The sequence below is a fragment of the Brienomyrus brachyistius genome, chromosome 8, assembly GCF_023856365.1.
Source record: "Brienomyrus brachyistius isolate T26 chromosome 8, BBRACH_0.4, whole genome shotgun sequence".
NCBI classification, from domain to species: Eukaryota; Metazoa; Chordata; class Actinopteri; order Osteoglossiformes; family Mormyridae; genus Brienomyrus; species Brienomyrus brachyistius.
The window spans coordinates 10,667,075-10,688,449 of NC_064540.1; the positions used below are offsets into that span (position 1 = coordinate 10,667,075).

Genomic DNA, 21,375 nt, shown 5'->3' on the forward strand with positions numbered 1-21,375 from the left:
GCTCATGAGTTCCTCCTTTCAAATTACTTGCATAATAATACATGGCAGTTATACATATGGCATTGCAAAACTCTGCACACAAATTGGCAGTCAAAAATTTTCATGACAAAATGGTTCCAGCAAAGAATTTTAATTGATCCACTAGACACTAGATTTAGATATTGACAAATCTCTGACCGCATAAGACTAGTTTCCTCTTTGTTGCTGATAGATCACTTGCAGTTCCCTAAAGAAACATCAGGTCCATTATACCAAGTTAAGAGCAGTTGTGTGCAACAGCACATCCCTTGTGCAGAAACAAACATAAACCAACAAAAAGGCATTCTAGGCTAAAAATACACGTAAATTAGATCAAACTTTCCTTCTTTACTCTCACGCTATGCTTCCCTGTGAATTCTCATACCTGCTAAATAATGTGTAAATCTAAGCATTTCTTTACTATTCATCATACAGATACAAGATCCCCGACCCTGATAGGGGTAGACCAGCGACCGTGAAGGTCCCCCGGCTTTCTTCAAAACAATAAGAAATCGATGGAGAAAAACCGAGAGATCAATCAGGGACTAAAAGGCACACTGCTCATGCAAGAAGGAAACCTGCACACACATGAAACCTGAGGACCAAAAGAGGAATTGAGTTCCTCAGCATTTAAAATGATCTACAAGTCTTTTGTTCACCTAGAAATAGATACCATAAAGACCTGAAACAAAATTGCTATTTCAGAAAAAAATCCAATGTGGTTTTCCATATTCTCAAAATGTTTTAAACTCTAAATGAAGTGCAGATATTGGATCGATTGAGGCATGTTAACACACAAAGACCAACGGATTTATGAATAACAAGTTCCTTACAAAACGTCATATTAAAAGTTGTTCATTAGGACAGCAGCAGAAAGCAGCTGGATCCGAACGCAAAGCCAATCCTCTTTAATAACAAAGGGATGACTTGTATCCTTCACTTTTCCACATAACGAAGCAGGTCTCCATTTTGGACAAGTGCAAAAATGTCTTAAAAAAAAAAGACAAAATAAATGAGAAACCTGGAATTAGTTTATTTAAGCAACATATAGCCAAGAGTCTATATACACAATAGCAAAATGACTGTATAAAACAATTTACAGTACCGGCGATGTCCAACACTCAAAACCGCATCTTCCAAATTCCAGGCAGTTTGGACAAAGGCTACATTCAAGCATGCAATGTGGAACACAACTTCCTTAAATCAACCACAACTGGTAAAATGAAATAGTTACAACAACAGAGTTGACTACACAAACATGACCAAAAGGTACACAAAACGCAACACCAAAATTTTGAAGGGGGGAGGGGACATCTAAATGCAGGGACAAATCCCCCCTCCCCCCCCCCATCCCCCAAAATAGCTTGGACTTCACACACACTTTCATATCAAAGATCTCACTATTTTACAAACTATTATCTGTAAAAACTAAAGGAAGAGTACATTAGTAGACTCAGTAGTGGCGTGGGTATAGGGCCAACGTCGCCGGTTGACCAATGCCTTGGGTTTGGACGTTGCCTGCATTTACTAGGTGGTTGATGGAAGGTCCACTTTGAATCAGAGTGTCCAGGGCTTTCTGTACACTTGGGTTGTCAAAGTTGATCCCAGTGCCAGCTGTGGGCGGCCTCTGCACTCCTATTGGGGTGGACATGCGGCTTGGGGGACCATACTGTGCGGGGGCAACACTGGGTAGCATCCCCGGCAGTCGCAGTGCCGGTCGAGGGGCCATCATGCCAGAGCTCTGAGTGGGGGGCTGCTGTATTTTAGGAAGGGTGGAGGGCCCCAGTGCAGGGGGAAGACTGGTGGCTTGGTTGACAGCAGGACTGCCGTATGCTTGACACTGGGAAGCCACGCTGCTGTTAGCGGCAGCGGCGCCGGATCCGCTGTTGAACAAGCTGAGGATCTTGGCCTGCAGCTCTTGCTGATGGCTGGATGGTGGAGGAGGGTTGGAGACTGAGGATGGCACCATGTGGGTCTGTGGGGTCAGGTGGGTCGGGGGAGCCGGGTGGACCGCATGAGCTGAATGGACTGTATGAGAAGAATGAGGGGTATGGCCTGGGGTGACAGTATGGGAAGAGTGGGTCGTATGGGAACCATGTACACTGTGAGGCCCACTGGAAAGGGTCGGCGCCGGCGGATGGGGCGGCTCCAGCGGGGAGACTGTTGCCACAGGTTGGTGGGACCCTGCGGAACGAGGAAACGAATCAACAAAGACCAATAAATGTCTAGGTATTTAGCTGTCACCAGCATTGAACACTATTTCACAGACTTGGCAAAGACCTAGCTTTGGAAAAATCTGGCGAATGTGTGTCACACCACTGCTTTCATAATGAAACTAAAACAAAAGCTTCGATATTAGTACCTGCATGTGGATCACCGCTGCTCCTCACCAGACGGTCTCTCTTATCCCTCAGATAGTCAATCAGTCTATCCAACTCTTCCAAAGTAAGAAACCTGTAATGTGGATGAGCAGGGCTTACATCAAATCAAGAAAGAGTCTGAAGCACCCAGGCACTCCCATCAAGCCTGCAATATTTACTATTGCATCTAGCTGCTAACCCACCTGCTCTCTGCCAACAGGGTAATGACTGGCTGAAGGGAGATGGGGTGGCCTTCACGCTCATGCTCCCGCATCAGCACGTCATCCGCCATCTTGGCGGCCTTGTGGGCGATCTCTTCTCGCTCCTTATCCTTGTGTTCTGCCTTGAACAGGTCATAATTCCGCGCCACAAGCACCATAGCGTCCTGCATAGGCATATTGCGATGCTCTGCAACATCAAGAAGCAGCAGTGTTAGCTGAAAGTGGCAGACCAACAAAAACGGCCACTCAGACTTACAAAAATGCTAGTTCACTTAGCCTCAAAACAGCTGCATATAATTATACCATTATATATAGGTGCGAGTAATCCGCCCGTTAGCTAAATACTGAGACAACATGACCAGAAAGGGGCTCTCCAAAGGCTCACAAGTGATCAACAATTTGACCACAAATAAGTTCTTGAACAAGAAATGAAACGAAGAGTAACATGTGATCAGAAGACTGAATACGATGACAAACTAGTACTCTTACACACACACACACACACACACACTCATAGAGGGCACTCAATTTTGGTTCTTTCTGGTAATGTACACAAATTTTCCCCCACTAAAAAGTAAAATGACCTAACCCTAGAAAAGGGCAGGGCAATTAATCGAAAATTCATCAAAACCGACATTCAGAACCTCTAATCGCTGTAATCTCGTCCCTGTCAGTTACTTCATTTTTTTTGGCAGTTTTATTACCTTATGTTCATGTAATAAACATACAAATGTCAATTACATGGTAATCTCCCCGAGACAAAAAAATTTATCAGTTAACGATCATTTGCTTATAGTGATCAATTTCAACCAAAGAAACGTGATCACTATAAACTGTTTCCAAGAAATGCAAACCATTTTCTACTTTAAGAAACTTCCTTTTTACATTAAAACTAAAATGTGACTTTTTCCATAAGACATTTTCATTTCAAGCAATTTGTGCTTTGATTTCAGTTCAAAATATTCAATGAATAACGGTTCATCTGAGGGCGTTTCCTTCAATTTTAAAATCATAAAAAGAATCTTTCATCAGAAAGAAATATCCCAGTTTTATAGTTGAGCATATTCACATACAAACCTTGTCAATGAAATGACAGCAAAAAAGAAAAACAAAATCATTCATTAAATCAGTCAAAGTAAAATGTTCAAGTAACCATGCTACTGATTTGAGGTCATATCCCCCAGCCCTACTCTAGCATATATTACTTTAAAATCTTTTTTAAAATCTTTAAAAAAAAAAAACTATTTCATCGGAAAACAAGAACAAAGAGTAAGAATACAGTCATGCAATGCATGACGACGTTTTGATCAACGATGGTGGTCTCCTAAGATTATACAGTAATGAAACTAACAATTCCTATCGCCTAGTGACATTTTAGCGCAACGATTACTCACATATTTGGAGTGATGCTGCTGTAAATAAGCCTACTGCACTGCCCGTCATGTTAGCACAGCACATAGAATTATGTACAGCACATACTTGACAACAAGTATATTACTGAATTATGCATCTAATATACACAACTTTTTATTGTTATTTAGGTTATACAATATAGCCTAGGTGTGTAGTAGGCTATAGCCTCTAGGTTTGTGTAAGTATACTCTATGATGTTGTCACAATGATGAAATTGGCTAGCAACACCTTTCTCAAAACGCTTTCCCATCATTAAGCGACGCATTAAATGAAACACTAGCGTAGGTGGGTATACCTTGCGGCGTGCCGAACAGGATGTTGACAGTACAGGAACGGTGCACCTGGTGCTGCTGCGTGATGATGATGGCGAAGGGTGTGCGTGCCCGGCCCACATCCTCCAGGGCCTGCGTCAGTGACACCTCCGTGTTCAGGAAGATCAGGTCCACCACCATGCCCAGGTCGCGCACCTTCCGGCCCACCGTCTCGGCGTACTCCCTTGGGAGGTCAGATAACAGGAAGGCGACTCAGACTTTCCACTAGCATTCACAGACAGATGCCTCTACTTCTGGCTCCGGATGATCTAGCCGGTTCTGATCACGTGAAAGCAGGAGACGGAGCAAAGCGCCTAATCTGCAACTGACCAAACGATTTACAAAACTCACAATCACTCACTTTTGCTGCTTGTTCACCACGATCACCGAGCAATCCACGGGCCGCTCGGAGTCGTAGCGTCTCTGGAGCTCCTCATAATACTGTCGGTAGAGCTCATTCCGTCGCCGCTCCTCCATTCTTGGCCGGTCGTCTGAAAGAAGAAGGGCTGAACATTCACTGCCGCTTAACAGGTACCAACAGGTGCTCACAAACACCCAGCTTGAAGGTTGGCTCAAAGGAGAGTACTTCTACTTACCTTCGTGCTCCCGCCTGCCATTCCAAGGGTCCCTGTATCTCTCCCCATAGGGGTCCTCTTTCTTTCGGTAATAATCATCAATTCTGTAGTATCGGTCATAACCATCATCCCTAAGGCAATACAAACAGTTAATTGATGTTTCAGCAGCCTGGTGCAGGTCAGGCAGCTGCCCCAAGTCCCCATTACAGCCGAGTGCTCACCGAAAGCCTGGATCGGCTCTGGGGTCCTTCTCCCTGCCCTCGGAGGGACGGTAGCGGTCGAAGTCCGGGTCTCGGGGCACATGTTCTCGCGGGTGGCCAAGCCGCGGCTCCCGGCCAGGCTCCCTGTGGTCACGCACATCACGGCCATGTATAGGGGAGCGAGTGCGGGCTCGAGGCTCCCGGCTCTCCCCATAGCCACCATACGGGTGCCTGCAGGGGAGAAAAATTGCCATCAGGGATGGGGTCATGCTCCCTTGCTACCTCAGTGAGCTTTTGGAACCCCACCCAGCCTATGTCAAAAAAAGTGTAACAAACAATGCAATCAAAGTTTTATGGAAAGTTAATGGGTCAACTCGAATCAAACTGACTGTCCAAAGAAAGGAAAAAAAAAAAAACTGATACCGTTTTCTCTGTTTACATTATGTGAATGTATCGGAAATTAACACAATTTCAGCTTGCAGTTCATAACTTCCAGGAAAAAAAATCTCAGAATACCACTCTCCATGAAAAGCATCATCAAAATTTACAGTCCAATATAGGCGGTAAGCATTCCCTGAAGATTCTGGTCTTGTGAATTTCTTCTTTGAAATGGAAGCAGCTTTCCACACTGCAGTAGCGATGCACCGTTCCTCCCGTACAGTAACGCAGATAAGAATATCGAGTTTGAAATACTTTCAGCGCTTTTGGTTCCATAGGCGAGAATGTTTGCTCAAGATGCAGAATAAATCCCGACCATCATCCCATGCACCTTTGTAATTTAAGTATATCAAAAGGACACTACCGTCAATTTTTCCCTAAAGTTTTCATATTAAAATTCGTTGAGTGTGTCGTTAACAGCAAAATTAAGTGTGATTAATCTAAATTAATAAACATTAGCAAGATACACAAAGGACGGCTCAGACAAACAATGAAGGAAACATCGGTTTTGAGGCATAAACACATTTGCCACACACATTAAAAATTTTATTTCCTAATAATTTTACCAGGGTTTAAATCATGTTTATTGAGTGAATGCTAGAACTGGTTAGATACAAAGAAATCACAATTTGACGTCGGCTTCAGTGGTCATTTTATAGAAGAGCTCGAAATATTAAAGACAAATCGTAGGAGGTGTATAAAACGAGGGAAGTGAAAGCAAAATAAAACCTGAGACAAAAAACAACACAGGCATAAAACTACCTGATTTTACCGGTTTATTTTTGAAAACGTATCACTTGAATATGCAGCTGAAGTCCGGGTTCTTGATTCTTTTTTTTTTTTTTTTTTTTTTTTTTTAATTTAGATAATAAAGTTGTCATGACTCCAGAGTCGTTTATTCGTACGAAAATACAGATTACCACAGCAGCTGAAAGGATCCGTCCTCGCACCCCACAGTGACTGTACATTACATTACCTTCTTGGAGGACTCTGCCGGGAGTGAGCTTTACTCTGTCGTCGCTCCGCTGCCATATTAATATCTGAAAATAAACCAATCCAGACGTTCAACATATCATTGGAACAGAAACTCATCAGTTCAGGAGAGAATCTCAACTGGCACGATGGTTTCTACCCGCTTGCACTTTCTCTTGGATCCATAAAGTGAAGTTTTCCCCAAAATACTCCAGTTGTGTGGTTATGCATGTTTCAAGTAATAACTGGTACTGAACACAGACCTAAAACGTCATGTTTAATGATATTTTAAAATTCTTCTTTGACTGGAATCCTATACTAGTAAGAAACTAAACAGCTGTGAATTATCAATCTCCAACCTGATGGCAAAACAGTAGCAATTATTTTAGCTTATTTTTATGAACTTGATATTTGCAAATATCGGAAAACATCAACACTCATTAAGAACTACATCACCGTGAATCAATTTTTAAATGCGAACTATACTAAGATTCCAAAGACATTTTGCCTTTGGAGATTTCTAGATGCAGAAGTCCACCTAATTCAATGTGAACAACTGGGACTTCAAGCAGTGCTCCCTCTGACTGTCAGCCCTAGAGCCATTGTAGGATACAGCTATGCCACAACCGGAGCAAGTTAGAGGAAATTGAAGAAGATTTAATTAAGGCTTTTTTTTCTTCTTTTTAATTTAATCACCATTCTCTTAAACACAAGTTTCATTACTCTCAAAGCGAATACCCACCCCCCCGAAAAAAAATGTATACCCTGAGGGAATGCAGCCACAGATTTACGATTTACAACTTTGTTACTCATTAAATAAGCTCATAAAAAGGTCCATGGATACATCTCCAGATCCGTTTATAACAACAACTCCTTGTCCACCGATAGACACAATCTTCAATGGCCTTTAAAGACAAACTACACAAAAGCAACATGCTACAGAATTCAAGATCTACCCATTGCAATCCAAAATTTTCCAAAAGCCACCAAAATATCTGCAAGTCATAAGTCTGCATTCAAGTTAAAAGGAGACTTTACGAGGTGCAGTATTTACCACATGACTCTGCTTCCTTCAGCAACTGGCTGTTCAGATAGGTCTATGTCAATGGAATCTTACCTAGTTTATACCCTCTATAAAAGCGACCGTTTTGTCCCGCCTTTGCTGCCTCCGCCTCCTCGGCTCGCTCAAACTGCACAAATCCATACCCACGGAACATGGACAGGGCTGGAAAAAGGAACATGGGGTTTTTGGGAGATTCATTGAGGATACCCGTGTGCCATAACCACCTGCTATGACAAAATTAATGCTCAATGACCCATGTTTAAGATGTCATGTTTTTGCTGAACTGAAAGGTCATGATATCTTAAGCCAAATATTTTGCACTCAAAAGTGTCTGTAAAATTTAACCTTTATCCCTGCAGTTACCGCTTAAGAAAAAAGGAAAAAAAAAAAAAAAACATGGCAGACCAAAATAGTTTATTGAACTTGCTACCATATACGCAAGCTGTACACAATAGACGTATTGGAGTGCTTGTATCAAGACATCATGTCAAACCGGTTGCCTACAAATCTACAGACGCAATGTCAGCATTGAAAATGTTTTTATTGTACATTGAACCATGCTGACTACTAACCATTTATCTTCCCATATGGACTGAACAGATCCTCCAAGTCCTTCCTGTCCATGAGAGTTGTTGGCAAATTCCCCACAAAAATCCTCCTTTCCAGGTCGCGAGGGTCATTGCTGTTGGTGGTATGGTGGGCGGGGCTTGCACTGCGGCTCCTCCTCCGAGACATGGCGCAAATACTCGGCTCAATCTTAAAGCCTGGTTCGTTTTTTTCCTCTCTTTACGTTGTGTTTAAACTGGTTTGTATGTTTAAGTTTGTCAGTGTTTGTGTGTACTGTCCCAGGCCCTAAAAATATCAGCGTGTCAACAGAAAGGAAGAAAAAAGAAATCCTGTTCATAAAAATACCAACGGGAACACATCACAAAACTGTTAGACAAAGCATTCCTTTAATGGGTGAAAATGGGCTGGAAAATGCAACTTCATTAGGAAATGTCTTCAGTTAAATGATTTAACCCCATCTTGGGGGAAGGTGGTTGCTCTGTCTTAGTACGACTCAAAATCCACATCTGGATACGGGAATCAGCAAAAAAACCTCTCTCGCTTCTACCCATCTTGACTACGCATTTTGTCTCAAATTATACACACACATACATACACACACACACACACACACACACACACACACACACACACGATACTCAGCAAGTTTGATGAACACCATTACAACATTAATCTCTTGAAAATAGATTAACGAAGAATTATATCGCTGTTTAATATAAGAACCTACTATGAAATTTACTGCTGGATTACAGCCAGCTGAAGCAGAATAGTAGACAAAAGTCTTTAAATGAATATCTGCATACACTGCTTTTATTTAAATGTTATTTAGGCTCCTGAAGCTCAAAGAAAAAAAGCATTGCGCTAGCAACGCAAAGGTTTTGGGTTCAAATCCCTGGGAGCGCACATAACCCCCCTCTGCTATAAGTCGCTTTGGATAAAAGCGTCACATAAATATACTGGATACAGAGTACACCACACTTGCACTTCGGCAAGTAAGGCGTATCAATATAGATGTACGACTGACGCATAGGTTTACAAGTTGGTTGATCAAGCGTGTCTGAAATCACAGCTCCGCAAGCAATCAATCGAAGACTCCGATCAGCGCTTCAGGCCGAACCGAGTGAACCAGATCTATTTACCCAAATGAAGCGATCGAAAAGGAAAAACGTGTGCATGTAATTCATTGAATTTTCCTGTGTAGGACGCGTGCGTAAAATTAGAGTAAAAAAACAGCCCGCGTTAGATAATGAATGACATCCAAGCAAAGGCAGCCAGATGAGCGCTTAAATTCGCAGCGTTCGAATGCATCTTATTTTATTCCCATGCTGAATCCTTTGTGACTTGCCAAAGGATCTTTTACTCTTCCCAATCTATTAGAAGAAATTTCAACTTTGATATTTTAAAGTTAGCATCAGACCCATCAAATAAGCTGACCAATGTTACAGGGGGAAATGAAACACTTTATAGGAAAATTTCGTGCAAATCTGCAAAACCAGCTGGCAGTAACGGGGAAGATTATATCGGTCATGCCGCCATTTTCTGGAGCTAGTGAAATGATGCTCTGTTGATATAATACCGCACACGGACCGGTCCAGAGTTAGAAAATGCAATGGGAATGACCCGTACCGTTAACGCGTTGACGAGCACCTTGCAGTCGTCTCACGTGGCACGAAACGTTAAAGAAAAGCACCAAAATTTCCGTAACGCACACCGGCGAAATCTGTTAGCTAGGTGGCTAACCAGCGACTACTAGCCGCCATGAACACAGCCGGCTAATTAGTTAGCCTCGCTAGCTAACCGACAAAATGTCGTCGAACGACTGCACGGTTAAGCAAGCAACGTATTTAACCAAAAATAAATATACAGCACCATAAATCCGTACAGAAATGATAAGCCGTAGCATAACAGCTACCGATTTATCATCTCCTAAGAGTCTTGTTGTCGTCAAAAACATCTACAATTATTAGCAAACATTTGCTACGTGAGGAACATAGCTGCGTGACGAAAGAGATGACAGGTAACCATAGTTATTGTACAACAAATAAAATATTCCTACCTTCACCGGGACAGTATCTGCGCCGTAATAACTCCAAACTCCAGTATCTTGTAAAGTATATCAGTATAATTGCTTTTACACAGCTTTTAGTCCCATTCACTATCCCTCGAATAAAAATACTACTTCTTTGGTATTTTGCTTTATTTGCGAAGAGGTTAACATATCTTTGATTTGCGCCACCTGCTGCTTCGGAGTGTACATTGCGCCAGAATTGTCTCCCCTACCACCTCTGTATTTCATAAGTTGAGAAGGAAAAACTGCCGTATCAGCTGATGAGGGGGAGGGGTTTACACGCCGCAGTCTGCACATCTCGTGCTCACAGCGATGCGGAAGTAGAGGTAGGTCCGCTGGTCATATGACTTTCCGAAAGCTATATCCATCCTGTGTTCAAGTTTTGGCTTGACTGATTTATAGGATTGTTCTTAGCGCTCCTTCACCGCGCAAGGTTAGTGCTGGAAGCAATGACCTTTACCGTTTCTCTGAGAAATAGCCACAGCTGCTTAGTTCCTGTTTGATTAAAGCATTATCAATTAAAAATATTTTGCTTTTAGTTGTTGTAACGGCGCTGAAGCGTAGTGAAACTAGATTCGTATGTCCTGCTATGCTATTAAATTATTATTATGGAATAATTTACTGCTTGAGTAACAGAATAACTTTGCTACGAGGCAGCTGTTGCTTGATAACTTTGCACTGTCACATCGTGTGTTTTCAGATGTGCCGCTGGGCTCTGTACTTTCTCTGGGGAATATCGGGAGTTTTCGGAGCTCCAGATGCCGACGAGATTAAGTACCTTCCAGGACTGCCGAAGCAACCAAGCTTCAAACAATATTCTGGCTACCTCAATGTTTCTGGGAACAAACATCTACATTACTGGTGAAGAATAAGTTACTTAATAATATTTTGTGCAACGTATACGATTGTGTTGATTTAAACTTTACAATTAGGTTCACTTTTATGCAACAACTCTCCTAAAAGGATTGCCCAAGGCACGCTATAGAATCGTCCGGCTATATTCTCATGTGAAGATTTGGAGTTAAAAACAAAGATTAATGTCATGGTTATAACAGCAGTTATTGCTTGAAAGTTGATGTGGAAGGGCATTATACTTCCTCTTGAAATCACATGATTCTTTTATTAGTAAGAAGTGAAACAAATGGCTTGAAGTGTCTTTAGTTAAATGTTTGAATTACATTCATTACATTTCAGTTTTTGTGGTTATAATAACAATCTTGTAATAGTTGTGGGGCTGAATGCAGCTTGTCCTGTGATCTTCTGGGGCAGGTTTGTGGAGTCCCAGGATAAACCAGCAGCTGACCCGGTTGTCTTGTGGCTGAATGGAGGACCTGGATGTAGCTCCCTGGATGGTCTCCTTACTGAACATGGACCTTTTCTGGTACGTTGCATCAGTAAAGTATAGTATCATGTGGTTTATTGTGTTTTCAAGGAAACTTTTCAACTAAATGAAAATTCACTCTAACTTTTAAAATTTGATTTTATCTGTTGCAGATCCAGGATGATGGTGCCTCACTAATGTACAACCCATTTTCCTGGAATAAGGTATTTTCCATTTTCCTTGGATGTTCTAGTCATCCTACAATTTGCATGAGACAATAAACCTACAGTTATTAGTTGCTGTGAAACACAAGAAACCAATGAAGTGCAAATTAACTGGAAAATGGTATAAAAAGTGCAACCACATGAATCAGATAATGTTGGCCAAGTAACTTCATGAATATTTAAGTCTAGTCTTAATCTATGACATTTGAAGCTGTGATTTCAAAGACATTTTAATATGATCTCGGTCCTGTGCTTTGCAGTGGTCAGCCTTGACCACAGATGGTAATTTGTGAAATTATATCTAACGCTGGACAATATGGCAAATATTTGATCAAGATTTATATATTTTTTCATATTGGTTAATATCAATAATTTTCACAATATAATGTAAGACATTATTGTAATTTGCTTCAAGGCTCAATTTTTACTTGAAATTCTCTTGAGCTTCCTCTAAGATTCAGAACATGAAAAATAACCACAAATGGAATGCACTGTAAAGCTAATAAATCATGCACAAATAAACTTTACGTTTTTGGGCATAGTGCTAGAAAACTCTGACAGTAAGGTTAGTTGCTGTACTTTTTATCCGACTGCCTTGCTGCTTGTATCCCAGAGACATTGCTGGTGTTTGTGACTGTGAACACTGGCTTTCTGTAAGTTATACTGGATGGCAGTGTTTCAGAGTAAGAGAGAAAGACTTTATTGTCATTGTATCAGAAATACAGTGAAATTTGTTTGGTAGCTCGCAGCTCAGCAGCAAAGTATACATTAATGTACCACATTAGTATAAAATATAGTGTCATAGACATCGTATAAATACACCTAATATAACCTAATATAATATTTGTAAAATACGATATAAAAAAATATATTCCTTAGTGCAGTCTATAGTGCGCTGGATGGAAAGAAAAAAAAATCCTAAATTATTTACAGATTTAGGTATTTTCAGCGGGCGGCATGATGGTGCAGTGGTTAGCACTGTTGCCTCACACCTCTGGGATGCAGGTTCGAGTCTCTGCCTAGGTCACGTGTGTGGAGTTTACATGTTCTCCCCATGTTGTCGTGGGGTTTCCCCCCACAGTCCAAAGACATGCTGAGGCTAATTGGAGTTGCTAAATTGCCCATAGGTGTGCATGTGTGAGTGAATGGTGTGTGAGTGTGCCCTGTGATGGGCTGGCCCCCCCGTCCTGGGTTGTTCCCTGCCTTGTGCCCATTGCTTCCGGGATAGGCTCCGGACCCCCCGCGACCCAGTAGGATAAGCAGTTTGGAAAATGGATGGATGGAGATATTTACAGTCAATGTAATGTAATGTAAAGTGACCACTTGCAAATCGGCAGCAATACAGAGGCGTGGAAGTGATTAATGGTCTGTGTTCTGTAGTGGGAAGGGGTGATGGAGGCCACTGCTCTCGGGGAAAAGCTGTTCCTCAGTCTGTTTATTCGTGATTTGATGGTCCTGAATCTTTTGCCCGATGGGAGGGGGACAAAGAGTTTGTGACCCGGGTGGGTGGGGTCCTCGATGATGTTGCTGGCCTTCCTACATAGTTGGCTAGCATAAACATTGGTCAGATCTGGGAGCTTGGTACCCACGATCCTCTGCGCAGTCTTAACTATCCGGTTCTCTGCTGTGCAGCCGGAGTACCACACTGTAGCACCATAGCAGAGAATGCACTCTCTTGTGCTCCTGTGGAAGTTAACAAGGAGCTGAGTGGGAAGTCTGGCTGTTGAGTGTTCTTAAGAAGAAAAGGCTCTGGTGAGCTTTCTTCACCAGGTAGGAGGTGTAAACAGTCCATTTCAGGTCCTTTGAGATGTGGGTCCCCAGGAATTTGATGTCGTTAACCCTCTCCACTTCCTCTCCATTTATGTGGAGGGGGGGAGGTGCCATTTTCCTGGCTCTCCTAAAGTCCATAACAATCACCTTTTGTCTTGAATGTATTCCAGACAAGGTGCTGTCTGAGCACCACTGTACCAGATGTTGCACCTCCTCCCTGTAGTGCGTCTCATCATTTCCTGGTGGGGAAATTGGTTTGTAGTATTTTAGTTTAATCAAACTTTGGTACAAAGTTTATACGATACACAGCACCTGGGGCAGACTGGCAACAGAAAGCATCCCAGAAATTTGCCACCAGTTGGGGTGGGTGGAAATCAACAGACTGGCCACCAATGGAGTAAAGCATGAGTGCCAGAGCAAATAAGCAAGTACTGCCACATACCAACATCTTATTACCTTAGTTATCCACAGTTTCTCCCTTTTAAAAGGTTCTGTGGCTGCCGCGCTGTCTTTCTTCACCCTAACTTCACATTGCCTCTCAGGGAGTTGCTCATGTGCATGTTGACACTGCCTTATGTATTCTTTTGATCTGAATGTTACAGTTTGAGGATCGGTTCTAACATTAAAATGTTTTACGTTTAACGTTAAATTTACTGGTAAATTTAGTTGTTCGCTCCCACCCACCCCCCACCTCAGCCCCAGAAAGGTTTGGGCTGGTATTGGATCAAGAAAAAAATGAGTAGCATCACGCAGCCCTAACAGGTTTTACTGCGACAGAAGCATGCGGCGTGCCCCTCTAACGTGATCAGCCTCGCGGTCCGTTTCTTGGGTATAGGACGTCCATTCTTAAGATGCCATATGACTGGTTAGAATTGTGTTCTTTTCTCTGATGTGATAGGCTGATGTGTGCTGTCATGCAATATTCCTTATCTACAGGTTATTGAGGTTGCTTATTTTCATATGCTTTAGATTTTATGTCCCCTAATTATGTCCATGTGAGGGTGGAGTTTGTATTTGAATGTTTGTCCTGTGGTGGGCTGTCCCTCAGTCCTGTCCAAAAAGGATAAACCTTTATGAATGCATGGATCTTTTTATGGTTCAGCAAGAAATCAATATAGAATTTTGCTTCCATTTTCTGTAAATGGCATTGACTGCTAAGGTGATTGAATTTAACAGATTGCCAACGTGCTGTACCTGGAGTCACCAGCTGGAGTTGGGTTTTCCTACTCGGATGACAAGATGTACACTACCAATGACACAGAGGTTAGTAGTGAGCCTACTCGCGAGAGAATCAAGATTCCCCAAATATCTGCACAATCACAATTTCGATATGAAACATTTGTTACTCGACTCAGAATCCCAAGAGCATTGCTTGCTTCTGCATTCACAATTCATTTCGGCACTTTTGCTCCTTAGGTATCAATGAACAACTACTTAGCCTTGAAGGAGTTTTTCCGGCTTTTCCCGGAGTACAGTAAGAACGAGTTTTTCATCACAGGGGAGAGCTATGGAGGGATCTATGTTCCCACGTTAGCAGAGCGAGTGATGGAAGATAGCAGCATAAACCTCCAGGTAGTTGGTTTTTCCCATTTACATTACTATACCATCAGCTTGTGACTCTTATGTTTTTATGGACTTGGTTGAGTTTAATTGTATACATAGGAGTTTGTAATTCGGTTCTGTAAAAGTTCTTGTAAACGGTTCTGTGGCCACCAGCTGACAATTTTCTGGACAAACTGGCATTTATTGTTTTGGAAATAATTCAAAACAGCCTATTGGTGTCTGTTTAGGAAAGACTTCATGAGTGAACTGGAATCTTACTGGGAAACTCCAACTTAAATAATGTATTCAAACAATCCTTAAGTAATCATCTCCCAAAAATGAGCAAAAAGAGTTGAGATGGTATTTCTGAATCAGTTTTAAAATTTGAGGAGCATTTAGACTTGAACCTGTTTCTGCAAGTAGCCATATTGATATATTGAATGTGTCTGTATTCTGATAACCCCATTGAAACAAAAAAAAAACTTAATTGAGCCAATTCATGTCTGTGTGTATTTTGACATAATGGACACATCTTTCTGTACCCCTTACAGGGCATCGCAGTTGGTAACGGCCTGTCTAGTTATGAGATGAATGACAATTCTTTGGTGTACTTTGCTTACTACCATGGACTCCTTGGAAGCAAGTAAGGACACTAAGGACAAAGATTTAAGTTCAACAATTAAGTCAATTTATAAAGTTATGATGCAGAAAGCCTTTCTTAATGGTAAATCTGCACCTATAGAGCACTTTGAAATTTAATGATGGTGATGGTTTTGCAGACTTTGGATCGATTTGCAGACGTACTGCTGCAAGGATGGGACATGTGACTTTTACAATAACCAAAATCCCAATTGTTCCGCAAATGTGAGTACTGTAAACAGAATAAGGAAGTTAAAGAAATCAGTTCAAATAGGAACAGCTATATAGTAACTTGGAGTTCTGCAGTGAGTAATTTTGTTTGCTTGTAATGTGTTTAGTTACACTAAAGTTGTAGTTACTTTGTTACTCCTATTGCTAGTTATTTACATGGCTGTGTCTGACAGTGATGTAGCACTCTAATCATTGCATGTGTTTGGTCAGACGCCGAACTGCTTTTTACGGGAGTGGTATACATTATACACATGCAAACAACATGCAAATTAATTTTTCTCCCCTTCTCCTTCACATCTTTTTACGTTGTCTATTTTACGGTCTCTTTCCCTCCAGCTAAACGAGGTGCAGTATATTGTGTATGGCTCTGGCCTTAACATCTACAACCTGTATGCCCCTTGTGCCGGAGGTGTGCACCACAGAGTGAGGTACGGTGATGAGGAAATGTTACGGGGAATGAGGGGAGACGGTTTCACTCCCAAACTGTCGTATGCTTATGAGCAAACTGGCCCAGAGTTTGCGATGATACTCTTCTATGCAGCCCTGCCTGTTATAAGAACCAAGTTATGTTGTTTAAATTGGGGGGGGGGGGGGGGGGGGACATGCAATTTCCAACATTAGGGTGGCTTAACTAATGGTACATTTTTAAAATGCGAATGATTCTGCAGATCTTGTATCTGTTAAAAGGACAGTAACAGTAGAACAAAAATGACTATTGTTTAATATTTTATTTTCAAATGTATTTCATGCAATTTCAGCATTAATTTTGAATTATAGTCCCGTGTGACTGTATGGCTTGTTATTTTTCAGTTCTTTAGTTAAATTTGACTAATGAACTATCTTTCGTGCCCAGCTACACTGAGACCCATCTGGTGATTCATGATCTGGGGAATAGCTTCACGCAGCACCTTTGGAGCAACTTGTGGAGTCAGGTAAAATTGGAAACTCCTCCCACATTACTTCTTGAGAAAAGAGTACGGTCAGTAAAACGTATGAGATGTTTTATTGTTCATGATAGCTAGCATCTTGTATAAGGATATATGTAAATATTGTCAACGGTTTTTAGGAAAAAGATTCCCTGACTGTACCCCCTGTATGGTCATTCTCAGGAAAAAAGCTCATACGATCCCTACCGCCACAAGAATGCAATTACAGCAATTTTACAGATTCGAAGAACCTGATGGTTCTTTCAGGTTGACTTTAACCCAGGTTAATGTGGAGAGTGCATTCACCATTATGTTTTTAGTGCTTCGTTTTGCTTTTTATTACGGATGTAAACGGTGTGTGCCAGGTTGATGACCTTATTTTTTTTGCAAAGTTTCACAATCAAGACATAAGGCTTTCAGTGGTCTTCAGTTTTTAAAGTAGCGACGTAGACCTGAATGAATCATACAATGTGAAATGTAATGGAAATTATTACAATAGTTAGAATTTCAGAATGTTAACCAAGGGAGCTCAACACAGCACAAAACACACACTTTCTTGTTGCAGAATGGAAATCAGTTGCCAAATCAATTAAATATGTGATATGGATCAATGTGTAGGTAAAATACAAGAGAAATAACTTACAGAAAATAACTGAAGACAATAATTTTCAGTGCTTATATAATGAAGATAAAGAATAAAACAGAACCTCGGACTGGGTGGTTTACCAAAGAATTCTATGACACTTTTTTTTTTTTTTTTACTAAATAATCAATATAATGAATTTTCTACATTTTGAAATAAAAATGTATGTGTTCTGGTGCCACATAAATAGCCTGACAATGATTGCATCTTATCTTTTTGTATGTAAACATTGCATATATACGTCGTTTAAAGTTTGTAAATCATGTTAGGCCACTAAACTAACTTTAGCCATCTGCACTATGCTTCTAACTTAGAAATACAAAGATATCACGACCAAGCACAAGTCGGTGAGACTTGACCCTCCCTGCACTAATTCCACTGCATCCACCATGTTTCTGAACAATCCCTATGTGAAGTCAGCCCTGCACATCTCTGCTGCCTCTCTGGAGTGGCAGATTTGTAGGTGAGTCGGTTAATGGGATCCTTTCTCTAGACATCTTCAGGCAATGTGCACTGGGCATTCACCTGAGGTCAGGTAGTGAGTCGTACCAATGGACAAAATTCCGAACTGGAATTTGTAATTATAAGAATTTTTGCAACTTTTAAAGACCGATCGCTCTGTTTATTGAAATTTAAGTAGTTTAAAAAAAATAAACAAACTTAAAGTAAGAGATGCATGTGAAAGGTCAAAAATATCAGTCAAACATTTTTATTTAGTTGAATCCATCTAAGAGCTCTATTGCCTGGCTGGTTTTTGCTTTTGCAGTGCAGAGGTCAATCTAAATTACAAACGGCTTTACATGGATGTCCGCACGCAGTACCTGAAGCTACTTGGGGCACTGGTAAGTTTAGTTTGTTACTTTTCCATCTGCTTATATTTTATTTATTTGTATATGGTTCTTCCTTGTACTGGGAGTAGCTGAATGATACAAGGCAAGTTTTATAGCACCTTTAATACACTGCGGTCATTCAAAGTGCTTCGCACGTAAGAAAAATACAGAATACAAAGAAAGCTCAAATTAAAATGATATATCAGAATAGACATAAAAATCATGATTAAAGTAGTAGATTTAAAAGAAGAAAAACATGAAGATAAAAAGCAAATCACAGATGAATTAGGATACAGAAATGCAGGAGGTTTAACCAAGAAAACAAAAATGTACAGGAAAAGTTTTACGTGTCAGAGTGAAGATATCGGAAGGGAACCAATGCAGAAGGAAAGACGCTTATTCAGAGCTGATTGGAAAACTGATTGCAATGCACTATATTTCAAAATAGGTTTTCCACCCATATACTTACATGGTGATGAATGAAGTCATGGGAGAATTATTTGAAATTCATCACTGCTGCCATTAATCTTAATGTAGACTAATAATAACCCTGTTTTCCCTTTGAAGCGTGACCTGATCCATAGGCTACTGCCCTTTTGTTCCAGGACTACTGGCCTCGTTTCAGTTTAAGTCCAAAGTGTGTTTTAAACTGAGATATGCTGAACAAGTTTTCTCATTCGGCTTCTCTTTAAAGAGAAGAAACATCACAAGACGAAACAGTATTAAGAAGCGATGAGGGGGGAAAAAGTAATAGTAACAGGAGGAAACGGATTTAAACATACGGGACTGAGGCATTTCTGGGTTGAAAGATTATTTCAACTTAAGAAGGTAGAGGAAAGAGAACCATTTGATATTGTATTGGGTAAACTCTGACAAAGGAGTATGGCACAACTTAAAGGACAGATAACCGAAAGATTAAACCGTGTGAAAGAGAACCTTGTTGTTCGACTTTTTTGACAGGTGTAGAGAAACCGGAAGTTAATTTGCCGGTATACAAGAATCCGGAAGACATGCATTACGTAGAGCCTGTAGCTAAATGCTGCTTCACCAGGTCTAGTCTTTTGTCTTACGACGGACTAACTGACTTGTTCCTAATGATCCGAGTAATAAAAACATGTTCGATCTTGAATTTAACCCCGCCTACTAATCCTCATGGATTACTTTTCCCGCTACCTGCAGAAGTACCGCGTGCTTGTGTACAATGGAGATGTGGACATGGCCTGCAACTTCCTCGGCGATGAGTGGTTTGTGGAATCGCTTCAGCAAGAGGCAAGTCTCAAGTGCTGCTGCTCATTTCGAATAATGAACATATGAATGTTATATCTAGAAAAGCAAAAATGCCTCAAATATACAAAAAAGAAAAGGAGCTATTAAATAAGATCCCAGCGCAGACCTCCCCAAAACAAGTAAAAATGCTTCTGGACATTTCCGTATGTGACCACCACCTTTTGGCTTGCAGTGATTGCATTACTTTCTCTTAGTTTGATCGTTTTCTTGCCTTGTAGGTCCAGGTCAAACGCAGGCCTTGGCTCTACTACACTGGGGAAAGCATGCAGGTCGGAGGCTTTGTCAAAGAGTTCTCTAATCTGGCCTTCATGACTATTAAGGTAAGAACCAGTCTCATCCCGTTTTAGAAGAAAGAGAATGTTTGTCAAGTCTGGCTTCTTCTGAGTATCAGTGCTTCACTTTATAGCGAAGTTCTTCGACACTGGGACAGGGCTACTTCTGAGTTTTTGACTTTCCCCACAATGTGTCTATCAGACCTTTCAGAGCAGCATTCCTGTTGATAACAATTCTTTGTCGTTCAACAGGGGTCAGGTCACATGGTGCCCACCGACAAGCCAATAGCGGCCTATGCAATGTTCAGCCGTTTTCTGAAGAAGCAGCCGTATTGAGAAACGGACTATATGCAAAACTGTCTTCACTTCCAAGTCCTTTCTTGGCATCTGTCTGCACTGTGAACAATCTTTGGCTTTATATGAATTATGCTCATGAGGGGTACAAGATGTAATATGCACTAATTCATTGTGAACAGCACTGGATTATCAACATAATGGCACGGCTTACTTTTTTTTTTTGTTGGGATGATTTTGTGTGTTGAATGTCTGCTCGCTTGAATCCATGGTAAGATGCTGGTCATACTACTGTACCATTTAGACTGTGTGACTGTAGCTGGAAGTTAAAAGGATCGCAGTGGGTAGTGTGGGGTCCCAACTGGCCAGTGAATGCTCTGCTGATAGTTACGATTGTATGTCTTCTGTCTGAAGTTTTACTGGGTTTTAATACAAGAATAACGACACTGTTATGGATGCATTCAAAGGGAATGATCACTGTCCTAGGAAATCACCAATTTGCCTTTTACTGGTGTGTATCAATATCTGTCATTTAGAAACTTCACTGTCAATAATAAATTGCTGCTTCATCATTTAAGATGTATATATTTTCAGCCTTATACACAGAATTGTATGAATGATGGACTTATTTTAAAGATCAGTATTATGTATTGTCGATTATGTTTCAGTTGAATTGGGAATAAAGCCAGTCATTGTGCATCACTAAAGTTTACTTTTTTTTTTGTTAATAAATTCGTTTGCATTGAATCTCCTGTCTCGTTATTCAGAGTGCTGTACCTTGGATTCCAAAATAGTTCCGATAGTTGACAATAGCCGGGATTATACACTGAGGTCATAGTTTGCTTCTCAAAATACATAAAAGAAACGTAGAACAAACTTTGTTTAGGGGGAAAATTAATTTTCCTCTGTCTGCTAAGAACTTTATGAAGTTTTGTAGTGGGTCCCATCAATGGCTTATTCATTACTCTTGTAATAGCATTGTATTACAGGCGCACTGTCTGTCTTTTGTGCTTTAAGAAGCCATGGTCTTCCATAAGCCTCCTTTACACAGCTACTATACATCACAACACAAACTGAAGGCACTAAATTTAAGTTTGCCCTGTACATTATATACTAGAGTAATATGATTTTTTTTTAGAATCATACTTATGTATGTCAAACACAGCCAGAATGATTTTGTGTGCAGTACA

The 21,375-nt window shown here is 40.9% G+C and overlaps 2 protein-coding genes across 5 annotated transcripts; one reads left to right on the forward strand and one right to left on the reverse strand.

The window, feature by feature from the left end:
• Positions 1 to 1,029: 1,029 nt before the first annotated feature.
• ncoa5 (nuclear receptor coactivator 5) lies at positions 1,030 to 10,419 on the reverse strand. 4 transcript variants are annotated; one of them, XM_049022072.1, is made up of 11 exons: positions 10,195 to 10,419; positions 8,144 to 8,423; positions 7,626 to 7,733; positions 6,513 to 6,576; positions 5,120 to 5,329; positions 4,920 to 5,029; positions 4,685 to 4,814; positions 4,308 to 4,507; positions 2,582 to 2,786; positions 2,381 to 2,472; positions 1,030 to 2,202 (listed from the first exon to the last, which is right to left on the reverse strand). In XM_049022072.1, exons 2-11 carry the CDS (start codon positions 8,304 to 8,306, stop codon positions 1,472 to 1,474), a joined length of 2,013 nt encoding a protein of 670 aa, XP_048878029.1. In that variant the 5' UTR covers positions 8,307 to 8,423; positions 10,195 to 10,419; the 3' UTR covers positions 1,030 to 1,471. The 4 variants fall into 4 exon arrangements, with proteins under 4 accessions (XP_048878029.1, XP_048878030.1, XP_048878031.1 ...); XM_049022073.1 differs by having other exon boundaries at positions 9,765 to 10,419; XM_049022074.1 differs by lacking the exon at positions 7,626 to 7,733.
• Positions 10,420 to 10,526: 107 nt separating this feature from the next.
• Positions 10,527 to 20,932, forward strand: ctsa (cathepsin A). Its single transcript, XM_049022076.1, has 15 exons — positions 10,527 to 10,639; positions 10,907 to 11,067; positions 11,476 to 11,587; positions 11,701 to 11,751; positions 14,698 to 14,784; positions 14,938 to 15,093; positions 15,615 to 15,706; positions 15,843 to 15,927; positions 16,270 to 16,361; positions 16,787 to 16,865; positions 17,817 to 17,965; positions 18,269 to 18,344; positions 19,512 to 19,601; positions 19,838 to 19,939; positions 20,144 to 20,932. Exons 2-15 carry the CDS (start codon positions 10,907 to 10,909, stop codon positions 20,225 to 20,227), a joined length of 1,416 nt encoding a protein of 471 aa, XP_048878033.1. The 5' UTR covers positions 10,527 to 10,639; the 3' UTR covers positions 20,228 to 20,932.
• The last annotated feature ends 443 nt before the right edge of the window (positions 20,933 to 21,375 follow it).